At 44.3% G+C, this 13,422-nt stretch overlaps 1 protein-coding gene across 2 annotated transcripts in view; it reads right to left on the bottom strand.

Moving 5' to 3' along the window:
- Znf606 (zinc finger protein 606) overlaps positions 1-13,016 on the bottom strand; it is a 27,443-nt gene extending 14,427 nt beyond the window's left edge. The window contains exons 1-5 of one of the 2 annotated variants that reach the window (XM_026778457.1): positions 12,876-13,016; positions 12,651-12,729; positions 11,159-11,238; positions 9,714-9,770; positions 9,186-9,277 (exon numbers count right to left, since the gene is read on the bottom strand). In XM_026778457.1, coding sequence (XP_026634258.1) covers positions 9,186-9,277; positions 9,714-9,770; positions 11,159-11,189 — 180 coding nt within the window. In that variant the 5' untranslated portion in view covers positions 11,190-11,238; positions 12,651-12,729; positions 12,876-13,016. Of the gene's footprint in view, positions 1-9,185; positions 9,278-9,713; positions 9,771-11,158; positions 11,239-12,650 lie in introns of both variants that reach the window. The other variant, XM_005372037.3, reaches the window with a different exon arrangement.
- Between the last annotated feature and the right edge of the window lie 406 nt (positions 13,017-13,422).

The following is a 13,422-nucleotide window of genomic DNA, read 5'->3' as shown; positions in this document are numbered from 1 at the left end:
TTTTTTTTTTTTTACTAGATTATTTGTTCTTTTGATGACCAATTTCTTGAGTTCTTTATATATTTTGGAGATCAGACTTCTGTCTGATGTGGGGTTAGTGAATATCTTTTCTCATTCTGTAGCTGCCGTTTTGTCTTGTTGACCATGTCCTTTGCTTTTCAAATGCCACTCGATCGAAGTAATGGATAAGAAAAATGTGGTACATTTACACAATGGAGTACTACAGAGCAGAAGAAAGCAATGACATCTTGAGATGTGAAGGCAAATGGATGGATCGAGAAAACATCATACTGAGTGAGGTAACTCAGACCCAGAAAGACAATTATCATATGTACTTACTCATAAGTGGCTTTTAGAAATAAAAGAAAGAAAAACCAGCCTACAGTTCACAATCCCATAAAACTTAGATAATAATAAAGACCCTAAGAGAAACATACATGGATCTAATCTACATGGGAAGTAGAAAAAGGCAAGATCTCCTGAGTAAATTGTGAGCATGGGAACCATGGAGGAGAGTAGAAGGGGAGGGGGGAGAAAGGGAGAGGAACAGAGAAAAAAATGATTGATAGATAGATAGATAGATAGATAGATAGATAGATAGATAGACAGACAGACAGATAGAACAATGACATCGTGAAATTTGCAGGCAAAAATGACTGAAATTAGGAAAAAAAATCATTCTGAGTGAGGTAACCCAGACCCAGAAAGACAAACATGATATATACTCACCTAAAAGTGGATATCAGCTGTAAAGCAAAAATAATCGTGCTACAGTCTAAAACCGAGAGAGGCTAAGTAACAAGGAGGGCTTAAGGTGAAAATGCAAGGACCTCCCTGGACAAGGGAAATAGAATAGATTTTCAGGTTGGACTGGGGTTGGGTAGGGTTGGAAACAGAAGGAACCAGATCCGAGGGAGAAAATACTGGAAGAAACAACTGGAATTGAGGGACATTTCAGAGGCAAGATGGAAACCTAGTGCAATGAAAACATCATGGAATCTATGAGAGCAAATCTAGCAGCCTCATAGTAACAGGGGACACGGAGCCTCAAGTAGGACTGGGATACCAAACCAAGCACAAAACCTTCGACCTACAGTGTGCCCTGCCTGCAGTGTTCTGGGACTGGAGCCTAGTAGAACCCTAATCAAAAAGACCAGAGAGTATAGCTAATGGACTCTAAACAAACAGCTAGGGAACCTGCAAGGGACTAACCTAGGCCCTCTGCATAGGGGTGACAGTTGGGTAGCTTAGTTTGTTTTTGAGACTTCGAGCAGTAGGACTAGGATCTGTCCCTGGTGCATGAACTGGCTTTTTGGAATCCATTCCCTATGGTGAGATGCCTCACTCAGCTTTGATGCAGATGGGAAGAGCTTGGACTTGTTCCTGCCTCAACTTGATATGCCACGTTGACTCCCATAGGAGGCCCTATCCTTTCTGAGGCGTGGGATGGGTGAGATACAGAGGAGGTAGGGAAAGGGGATGGGAGAAGAAAAGGGAGGGGAAATTGTGGTTGGTATGTAAACTAAATTTAAAATTTTTTTTAATTAAAAAGATCAGAGAGACTTCATCCAGCAACGGATGGGAACAGATGCAGAGTCCCTCAGCCAAACATTAGGCAGAGCTCAGGGTATCCTGCAGAGGAGGGGGAGGAGTGATCTGAGGAACCAGAGGGGTCAGGGACACCATGAAAACAGAGTCCACAGAATCAACTGACTTGGGACTCATGGGGACTCGCAGAGATCAGGGAACCTGAAGGGGTCTGACCCAGGTCCTTACAGATCAGTGTCTGAATATGCAGTGTATATATGCTATGGCTGAGGAACTTGGCATTCTTGTGGGATTCCTAATAGTGGGAGGGCAGGATGTCTCTCATCCTTTTGCCTACTTGTGTGATGCTTCTGCTCCTGGTGGGTTACCTCATCCAACCTTGATGTGACTGTATATGTCTTTTCTTAACGGTAGCTTGGTATGCTGTGTCTGGTGAATGTGCCTGGGAGGCCTGCCCTTTTCAGAGGGGAGGCAGAGGGGGTGGATCTGCAGGAGAGGGGAGAGAAGACTGTAAGGGAAGAAGGGAGAAGAAAGAGAGAAGACTAAAAAAATAAACAAAGCCGGGCGGTGGTGGCGCAGCCTTTAATCCCAGCACTCGGGAGGCAGAGGCAGGCGGATCTCTGTGAGTTTAAAGCCAGCCTGGTTTACAGAGCTAGTTCCATGACAGCCCTATTACAGAGAAACACTGTCTCAGAAAAATAAATAAATAAATAAAATACAATTAAATAAATAAATATGGCCAAGCTATTAAAAAAACGAGAGAGAGAGAGAGCACTTGCTGCTCTTCCAGAGGTCTCTGGTTCGATTCTCAGCATGCACATGGAGGATTCCAGCTGTGCCGTTCTCTTCTAAAGAATTCAATGCCCTCTTCTGCCCTGAGGATATTAGATACACATGTGCTGCATGCACATCTATGCAGTCAAAACACTTATAACACATAAAGTATTTTTCAGTTAAAGGAAATATCCCATCCTATGAAAAGAACAGACCATAAGCACCATGAACTTTCCACATTCCAGTCACAATGCTAACCAAGCAAAGAATAGTACATAGGCTTCCCTGTCCTACACCCCTACCCCCACACAGTGTGCAAGATTGCAGTGGGGCAGGAGCCACCTGCAGGAGGACCACAGTAGTGACTCTTTCCTCCCAAAACAATACAGCAAAGGTGGGCAAGAAATCAGCCTGGGAAGACCTGGGGCATAAGCTTGTGCTCAGGACAACATGACCAGCCACTTGAGCCTGTAGACAGTGCTACCAGCAGCAGTCACTTAGATACATGCGCAAAACTCCCACAGGCCCTCTAAGCTCAAGAGTGTGGGAGGTTCTCAGACTGACTAATGAGCTGAGACATCTTCAGTCTGACAAAGATGGTGGGAAGGCCTGTCACTTTGCATTAAGGAAATTGAAGGCAAAACTAAGTAACTGATCCTAGCCCACAGGCCCATGGAACCCATGGGATTGGCAGAAAAGCAGGAGGCAGAGAGGGTGGATAGGGGGGAGCAATCTGGAGGCAAAACTGTGGGGCAGTAGCCCAGCAAGACTCAAGCAGTCCCACAGACCTTTCTAGGTGACAACAGATAAGAGACAGGAACATCTGCCACACAGGTAAAGACACAACAGGGTGGACAAGGGGCAAAAATGCAGACAGCCGATTGAGTTAGCTTTCGAGCACCTGCAAGACCTCTTCCCAGGCTCTCAGCCTGGAGTGGCTGTAATACAAAGCAGAACAGGATGCTTCAGGACAGGCTGTTTTAGAAAAGAAGAATTCATGGGCTGTGAAGAAAAGATGGGCCAGAAATTAGTGGATACAAAGAGTTCAGTGGGGGTAGAGATTCCTGGGCTCCCAACTCTACAAAGAAAGAAAGTCCGGCAGCTAGTTTATCTAAGAAACTCAATATCCAGCAGGAGACCTCAGAAAGAATATAAAGGCCAGAACTACTTTTTAAAAGAATACAAGGTATCTTAAAAGATGCAAAGCCATAAGCCATGAGCAAACACATATATTTGACAAAATATCAGTAATCATTTTAACTGGCAAGAGATAAGACAAACAGAAGATAACTCATATTATCTTATATATGATTGTCCGTATATACTCAGGACCCAGAAAGCATGTGGAGAAGGATGTCGCTAGAAATCTGGGAGTTAAGGAGAATGAGGCAAAGGGATGGAAATAGATATCAGCCTCACAAGCAATCGAATACATCCAAACTAAAGTAATGCAATGTACCTTTCTGAACTCGCGATCATCATCCTCATCATCATAATAAAACTTGATGCTAAACGTTACCAAAGATTCAAGAAAATGGGTGTATTTCTCCCAAAATGGATACTGAGCAGTGCCTTCAGTCTTTGGAGACCAGCATGGTGACACTAACATCAGAAAAATAGAACCTAAATCCCAAGACCCAGTAAAGTTCTGCTTCTAGGGTCATACATGGCTCTTCAAGCTGATGAGGGAGAGGGACATAATCGGGGGAGGGGGAGGGAAATGGGAGGCGGTGGTGGGGAGGAGGCAGAAATCCTCAATAAATAAATAAATTATTAAAAAAAAAGAAAGTAGTTACACACGTACACGAAGTGAGGTAACAGGGGCAGTGGCACAGTTTAGGCTGACATGGCAAGGAGAATATGTGGAGAGAGCTGGGGAACCAATGCATAAATAAACTAGACTGTAACTTTCTGAAGGTAGTACAGAAGAAAAACAAACCTGACCTGTTTGTCTACCAATGAGAACAGACCTCAAAATTTATCAAAGGTTTAGGGCACTTGTTGCTGTTGCATAGAACCTGGTTTCAACTCCCAGCTTCCACATGGCAGCTCAGAACCAGTAACTTGTCTTAGGGGATCTGCCAGCCTCCTCTGCCCTCCACAGAGGGCACTTGGAGCACACACAGCATGCAGGTAGAAAACACCCATACACATAAAATGAAGTAAAAAAAAAAAAAAACCAGCTCTTTCAAAGCTACTTGTGGAATTGCTTTAAGAAAAGAGACTGCATTGCCTACACACTGTACTTATAGAGATGAACTGTGTACACAAGGAATCTACCCAAGCTCAATAGCTCTGACAGACTGAGGACTACATAAAGACTGGAATAGAGCGGACATGATAAAACTATTGGGTTTTATTGGGGAAGGGTTTTTTTTTTTTTTGTTTTGGTTTTAGTTTGTTTTTCATTTGTTCCTTGAGAAAGGAGCTATGTATCCCTGGCTGACCTGGAGTGCAATACACAAATCAGGCAGGCTTTGAACTCACTGAGATCTGTCTGTCTCTGCCTCTCTAATGCTGTTATTTAAGGCACGTGCCTCCACACCCAGCCAAAATTGCTGTTTATTCAGAGATGGTGTTTTTATTCATCTTTACTCTTTTCTGTAATTTCAGAACTTGCCAAAAATAATTTAGAATTAAAAACTAAATATCCAACTAGGCCTGGAAAAACAGTGAGTCCTCCTGGTGAACAGACCGGGTTGGGGTCACAAAATCACAGGACGGCTCACCTCAGGGTTAAGTGAGAAGACAGACATCTTTAGGACTGCAAATGAAAAGCCCAGAAGCTTCTGAAAGTGATACTAGATGGTGGTAGGCAGCAGTTTCTATGGAGATGGAGCCCTCCGCACCAAGAACAGGGAGGAAATGTAGGGTTCAACAGTACCCGAGGCACTGGAGTGAGACTGCAGAACACAATGTTCACAGGCCCAGTCTTACAGTGGAATGACTTGCAGGTGCCTCACTCAAACTCATAAAAACATTCTTGCACATACTACTTCAAATTTTAAAGCCCTTCCTACATTTAAACCATGGACCTAAGTTTGATAAACTAGGTTTTAGCTGTCTGCCTAGAAAGGTTACTACCTGAACTTGTGCCTTCATGGAACCTGTGGCATTCACAATGTTTTTCTTAATTACCTTTTGTTATTTATGTTTTGTTCCGGGCTCTTTTATATTTTTAATGTATTATTATTGTGTGTGTGCCATGGCACAGTTGCGGACTGTTGGGTTGCAAGCACTCCACCAGCTGAGCCATCTCACCAGTCTTCCACTTGTTGGTTTTTAGGGACTAATTTTTTTTTTACTTATGTATGTGTGTCTGTGTGACTATAGGCCACGGTGTGCGGTGCCCCGAAATCCACAGCAGGTTATCACACCCTCTGGTGCTGAAGTCATGCGTAGTTGTGAACCACCTATCACGGATGCTGGAAAACAAACTCAGGTTCTCTGAGAGGCAGTAAGTGCTCTGTAGGCAGAGCCAGCACTCCATCCCAGCCTTTATTTTTTTTCTTTTTTAAGACAGGGCCTCAAACTCATAGTTCTCCTGCCTTAGCCTCCAAAGTGCTGGGATTATAGGCATGCCATCCCTGGCTACTATTAGCATTTTAACACAAGCTCTTTGGAAAAAAAAAAAACAAAAACAAAAAAAACACAGTCACCCTTCACCCATGATGATCATACATGATTAGAACATACCACTCATTTGCCATGTCATGCAAAAATTCTCAGTGGATCAGTATAGAGAGCATTTCCATATTTGGACAGGTTCCCAGGTTATTTTTAAGCAAACTGGATTATTATGATATTATCACTAATATATTTCCCCTATTCCTTGAAAGAACAGTATCTAGGATCTGGCTGGATGAAATTTTACTGATATATTTCCAAGAATGAATTCAGCTGAGAGATGGCAGCTTGTGATGTTTCCATCAGGTGAATATTTATTTCAATAATTATTTAACTTGCAAAGACCTATATGGGGACAGCAGGTCCACTACCTTCCTCAAGATCCTGCTTAATTAAGAAGACACAGCTGGCCATAGTAATGAATGCCTTTCATCCCAGCACTTGGGAGGCAGAGGGAAAGGATCTCTTATGAGTTCAAGACTAGCCTGGTCTACATAGGCAAGTTCCAGGCTAACCAGGACTACACAGTAAGATCCAATCTCAAAAAGCAAAAACAATTCAAAATTCAAGTCCAAGTTTCCAACAGGGAAAATTCCAAAGCCGTAATTTGGGAAGGGGGCCAGGAACATGTTCTCAGAAATCACAACTCTTCAGACATTACAAGGTGTTGTTATTTCAATTGCTTTATTTTTCTCAGCAATAACTAGTCATTTTCAGAAACTCTCACAGAGTTAACCATCGGGTACAGCACAGAAATTAACCAGGCTTCTTCACAGCATTTGATTATCGCTAACTCTGCTCCCCTGACACTGACCCGGGACCCATCTAGTCTTCCTAGACTATCTTCACTGCTGGGGATTTTGTTATAGGATCTGAAAATGATGTTCGCATTGTGACAGCAGTGAGCCTTGGCCACCAAAGTCTGATGCCAGATAACCATCACCCTGCACCACTCCATTCGGGCCCTCTGCTTCTTGGGGACAACGGTGCTGCCATGAGGTGACAGCACACATCAATGCAGCTCACCTGTCAGCTTTGACACTGTAGGAGGTTTTATTATTTTCTTTTTAATTTGAGGAAAGACATGAAGTTAATAGAGACATTATTTTAGAACATTTTATATCTTAGTAGCTCATATTTGCTTGCTTCACTGTTACACTATTTTAACTTATAAGTATAAGGCCGAAACATTGAAACTATTTTTTCCCCACCTTTCATAGCAGGGGGTAAATGGAATAAATGCAAATTTAATTAATTTTTTAAAAATAAATTTCTAAAAGTTATCATTTAGAAACATCAAAAATTAAGAAACTGAAAACAAGAAAAAACAACTGTACTTGAATTGTGAAAAGAAACTCTAAGGCATTCAGAAATACATATTGATCCATAGAGGCTGGCAAGAGAGCTCGGCATTTAAACACACGCTAGCAATAAAGCACACGTGTGCTGTTCTATCATGAGGACCATGTTTGGACCCAAGCACCCATACTGGGCAGCTCAGAATGGGCAAATCCAGAGTTAGAGAACTGATAGTGGTTGCCAGGGCCTGGAAGTAGGGAGAAAGGGAGAGACTACTAATAGATACGAGATTTCTTCTTGTGGTGACAAACATGCTCTAGAATTAGAGGCTGGAAGCGCCATTCTGTGACTATTTTACAAACCAATAAACTGTGTAACTTTTTAAGTATGTAGATCAACTTTCTAGTATGTAGATATTATCGCAATAGTTATTAAATTTTTAAAAGGGAAAAAAAAAAGACAAGTGGTTGCTTCTGATGAAGGCCTAAGCAAGAAAGGAAGCAGTGACACTAAGCCACACCAACACTGCTGTCCTCCTGTCCTCTCTGGGGAGCTCCCTTAGTGCTCTCCTGGTCCCAAAGCCCCTGCTGGACTCCCTTGTCTCTCTGACCTTAACTCTCCTCTCCAGCTCCCAGGCCCTGATCAGACTGGAGCCTCTGACAGCAGCAGCCTCTCGCACAGTCTCCACCACACACACCTTTCCAGCCATGTTCTGCCTCACAGTGCCTCCTGCTGACAATTCTGAGGCTCCTAGCTCTGCAGCAGGCATGCAGGTCCACCTGGGCTCTCCTAGCCTCTCCTACCTAAAATCAGTGTGTATGCAGACATCAGTCATATAGCACACCCCAGCTCTCAAGCATACCTGCGGGGCAACGGGCAGGCCAGACCCTTGCTTACCAGGATGCACCCATCCGATGCCTTCCTTTTACCTCTTGGCTTATTCAAGGTAACCTCCACCTCCATAATTCTGCACCCCTACTGACCTCTATGCAGACTGTCTCATCTCCCAAGGCATCAGTGAACTGAGCTGCAGTGGGGCTTAGGGTTTCCCTCCATGTCTCAATCTTCTTATATCCTACAGAGTGTGTGTGTAGCCCCAGGGAGCTGGGAAGTGTCATTACCTGAGTGAACCACCTTGGAAAGTGGCCTGTTAGGTCCTCAGGGTAAAGGCTCACATCTGTTCTTGTTCTCACAGCAAGTACGGAGTATACTACACAGCATCAGCCTGAATCTGGTTCTGAATACATGAGTTGCTGTGGGACAATGATCTTGTACCCTGTAAAGATTTGTCAGTTGTATTGGTTTAATAAAATGCTGATTGGCCAGTAGCCAGGCAGGAAGTATAGGCAGGGTGGTCAGGCAGGAAGTATAAGTGGGGCAATGAGAACAGGAGAATTCTGGGAAGAGGAAAGACTCAGTTTGCAGGCCTCACCCAGACAAAGAGGAAGCAAGATGAGACTGCCTCACTGATACAAGATACATTGCTAACACAGACAAGAATCATGGGTTGATGTAGGTTTAAGAGCTAATATGAAGCCTGAGCTAATAGGCCAACCAGTTTATAATTAATGTAGACCTCTGTTTCTTTGGGGCTGAATGGCTGCAGGATTGGGCAGGATAGAAACCTCTGGCCACAATGAGTTAAGAACGAGAGGAAAGGGATAAGGGCTGCCAGCCAAACTGGGTATGGTTCATCTTCCCCAAAACAAGTGATGACATAGCTGTGTCTAGCTCTGTGGACAGACAGAGTGACAGCAAGGCTCTGTATCATGGATAACTAACTGCATTCAGGAATTGCTAACTGGCTGACTCCTTGGCCTATTCTCTTGCTGCTGTCTCTCAAGGAACCACATCAACTAGGGTGGCCAAGGAAAACCTGGATCCTCATCCTTGGGAACACATTGACCTTGCAAGAAAAAGCAGACGTTTTATCTCACCTGGATTTGAGCTACTGGGAGGCCAGCTGCCCTTCTTTCTTCCTCTTCAGGGCTTCCCTCTATGTGCCATGCTGGATCCTGAGGGCACAGAGCTAGGAAACAAAAAAGAAGTCATGGAGGTACCTCCTCCCGCCATAAGTTCATATACTCTATGGAAATGAGGAAGGCTATGCCCTGCCCCTGCTCTTACCATCTACATAAGGAAGAAAGCTACTTCTTCACCCCACAGATGAAGGAACTAGGACTTGGAGAAGGTGACAACATGTGACTCCCCACTCTCCCATGCTATGAGGAACCATCTCTGAGGAAGCACTTTTCATAACCTTTCTGGGTCTGAGCCCTAAGTGTCTAGACATTAATTCTCATGTTATCTGTCCTAGAGATGTCCTCTTTTCTGATTCCTCTTTATTCTAACTCTGTAGAGTGAGAGCTGGACTACCAGCTCTAATCCCAGCTATGGCAGATCACAGAAGCCAGAGGATATTACATGGCAGACAGCACAGCTGAGGATAGAGGTTGTTGACTCACCCCAGGAAGCAGAAGAGTCAGCAGCTGCCATCCCCCAAGACTGGTCCATAAGGGCACCTGCAGAGCAACCTCAGGTTAGGACTGTGACAAAACCCAGGAACTAAAGGTAACATAAGAAAAAATGAGCATGGCAGAGCCCTATACAGAGTCCAAGGGTGTAGGTGGAGTTTCTGTGTCTCAGCAGTAGTTCCCAAATAACCACTCAGAGATTGTTTATTAATTATAAATGTTCGGCCAATAACTTCAGTTTGTTTAGCTAGTTCTTATAACTTAAATTAACCCATTTCTATCAATTTATGTGCTGCCCCGAGTACATACCTCAGGTATATACTTCTCATCCTGCTCATTCTGAGTCTCATGGTCTCTTCTGACTCCCAAGACTCCGCCCTTCTTCCTCCCAGGGTCCTGTCTGGCTGTCCCACCTGTATGGCCTGCCTAGCTACCAGTCAGTCAGCTCTTTTACTAAACCAATCAGAAGTCACCTTGGCAAAGGCACATCTTCACAGTGTACAAAAAGATATTTTTGTAACACAAGGGCATATGACAAAGCCAACATAACCTGGCTTTGCACAGGAAAAGCACCTATGGCATATGATTTAACAACAGGGCTATTAAAGACAGAATCGTTTAAATGGCTGAATGAGTATCTGATAAGATGCAACATTACTTATTTTTTATGTACATAGAATACTGCTGTGGGACAATGGCCTTGTACCCTGTAAGGATTTGTCACTTGTATTGGTTTAATAAAATGCTGATTGGCCAGTAGTCAGACAGGAAAAATAGGCAGGGTGACCAGAACAGGAGAATTCTGGGAAAAGGAAAGGTTCAGTCTGCAAACACAGAGGAAGCAAGATGAGAATGCCTCACTATTAAAAGGAACCAAATCACATGGGTAACACAGACAAGCAGTATGGGATAATGAAGGCTGTAAGAGATACTATGAAGCCTGAGCTAATAGGCCAACCAGCTTATAATTAATGTAGATCTCTGTGTGTTTCTTTGGGATTGAATGGCTGTGGGATGGGCAGAATAGAAACTTCAATCAACAGAATAGCATCTTGATGTCTAAAACAATCACATAGCACTATTAACATGGTTTTTAAAAAACAGATCAATGTTATATACATGAAATGCAAGAATAAAGGTTAAAACACAGGAGAAGTAAAAAACATTTTGATTGTGTATATTGTATGACTATCAGCTAACGAGTCCCATAAATTATTGGAATATCTCATCAAGGCCCTTTCAGAAGTTGACCATCAACTACACAAAATTTATATTGTCTTTTATGGATAATTTCCCCTTAACCACTCATCAATTCTAATTTTGTACTAAGACAACCAGGCCTTCTATTATCTCCCAAAGCCAGCAATCCCTGACCTATAGTGACAGTAGGTCACTTCCTGTAGGGAAGGTACAGAAAAATCAAGATTTGGACTCACCCCAAAAGGGCCACGGGTTGATGGCTGCCATCCCTGAGAATTAATCAACCAGGGCCCTGCCCAGCACTGCAATCACCAACCTAAAGACAAAGTGAAAAAAGACAAAATTGGTCCTTTCTCACAAAAGAGCTAGCAAGAACAAAGAGACCCGCCCACATAGGTAACAAAAGACCCCTGAGAAGCACGATCTTTTAAAAACTAGAATTTACACTTCAAACATAACACAGTAGAGTTAGAGAGATGAGCCTGCACGACATCTGAGTTCCACGTGGTAAATACATGCAGTGAGCAGAAAGCAAGTAATCTGGCCCTGGAAGGCAGAGACAGGAGGGTCCCTGGGGATTTCAGCCCAAAGAGCGATCAGGGTTCCCTGCCCTGTGGGAAGTCCAGGGACCACCACCCACCCCATTGTATTCATTCTGCCCCACAGTTTTGTCATTTTTCTTTTTCTTGTGTGTGTGTGTGTCTGTGTTGACTGTGAGGTTGGTGTTGGGACTCTATCTTGGCTTTTGAGACAGGGTTTCTTACTGGCCCTGGGGATTTCTGACCCAACACAGACATACACAAGAAAAAGAAAAATGACAAAACTGTGGGGCAGAATGAATACAATGGGGTGGGTTTGGGGGCGGGGTCGACCAACCCTGGTTAAGGGTGAAAATGTGTACGTCACTCATTACAAGAGATCCATTCCACTTCAAACCTGTACACAATGCTCATACATTAATGCTCCAAAGCTGAAGGAAGAGGAAAACAGAGTGACTCCTAAATTTGTGCCAGAAGGATTGGGGGTGAGGGGGATTAGTAATGAAAAGTTCTGGAATGGGGGGGTTACAGCAGCACACTGTATATACAACCAATCCACTAAATCGGTTTATTACTGTATTTCACATATATAACATTGATCTGTTTTTTTTTTAACGATGTTAACAGTGCTGTGATTGTTTTATCCTTGTTTTCATCGCCATAGACATCAAGGTGGTATCCTATGTACATGTTAAAGTCAACATGTTAAAGACAACAACAAAAAAACACCTGCAAGGCCTTCCACACTCAAGACTACCGGTCCCCTCCTGGAGTCATGTCAGAGGCAAAACTCCAAAGTCAGACTCCACAAATGCACGGATGCCGAGACTTTGTGTCAGAGAAATGCTTGGCACTAACCAAGAGCAAGCTTACAGAGACTCAGATGCCTCGTGATTTGAGCCAAAACTCAAGGCAAGCAAGTTGCAAGAATCCTACAAACGCACACTCCGAAAACTCATGGCAAGCAAGTTGCAAGAACCCTGCACGCAAACCCACACAACACAACACACGCACCTCCGTGTCGCTTTAAGTTGAAAAGAACTCGGGCCCTTCCTAAGTCATTTTTGACGCCCTTCATGCATCCTTGCTTGGAAGAGAAGGGATGAGAGCCTACTGGGCATTATCTCGGTTCCTAGCCTCCACAAGAGGGTCACTCCAGGCACTGCTTTCAGGGAGCTGCTCGCCTTACCTGGCCCGCAGTCACCAGCCCTGATCCTGCGCTGCGGCGTCGCTGGCTCGGGGCTGCTACCCTGGGCGTCCGGCTTTTCCTGCACCGAGACAAAGTTCCAGGCCTGCCCTACTTGGCCCCCTCGGCCTTTCCCAGCCTGAAGAAACCCCGCACCCAGACCCCGGAGCCGGAGGGTCGAGGACAACCGGACACTGAGTTAGCGAGGAAACAAGGCGCTCGACGCACCCCGGTACTGAAGCAGGCCGCCCGCAGGCGCCGCTTCTCAGTGATCGTTCCCAAAACCCGCCTGTCTCTCAGTGACAACAATATCTGCTCCCTTGCAGACCAAGAGAAGGCCTTTCGTCGGCCGTGGACAATGGCGGCCGCACCCCCCTGGAGTCTACCAGGGCGCAACGCGAGGACTACTGGGAGTTGTAGTTTCAAGGATGCGCTCTTGTCCCTTCTACCGGAAGTCAGCCAAGGCCTTTTTCGGAGCATCCCCCGTCCGAAGTCCGGCTTCTTCAGCACACAGACTCTTAGGTTCCATTTGTTTCTGATTTCTACCAGCCTGAGAGCCGGGCTAGGTTGATTGGCTAGGAAGTTCAGTCTGCCTCTCAGAAAATTGGCATTTCCCAAATAGCAAATTTCGAAGTCGGAACTTGGCGACAGTGAATGATCTCTAGGAAGTACTTGCTTCAATCTTTTTTTTTTCTCTTTATTTTTTTTATTTTAATTCTTTTTTTTTATTGAGAAAAGGAAAAAAAACAAGTTTCCACCTCCTCCCAGCCTCCCA

The sequence above is a fragment of the Microtus ochrogaster genome, unplaced genomic scaffold (genome assembly GCF_000317375.1).
Source record: "Microtus ochrogaster isolate Prairie Vole_2 unplaced genomic scaffold, MicOch1.0 UNK163, whole genome shotgun sequence".
NCBI classification, from domain to species: Eukaryota; Metazoa; Chordata; class Mammalia; order Rodentia; family Cricetidae; genus Microtus; species Microtus ochrogaster.
This window is presented reverse-complemented; position numbering and strand designations above follow the sequence as displayed.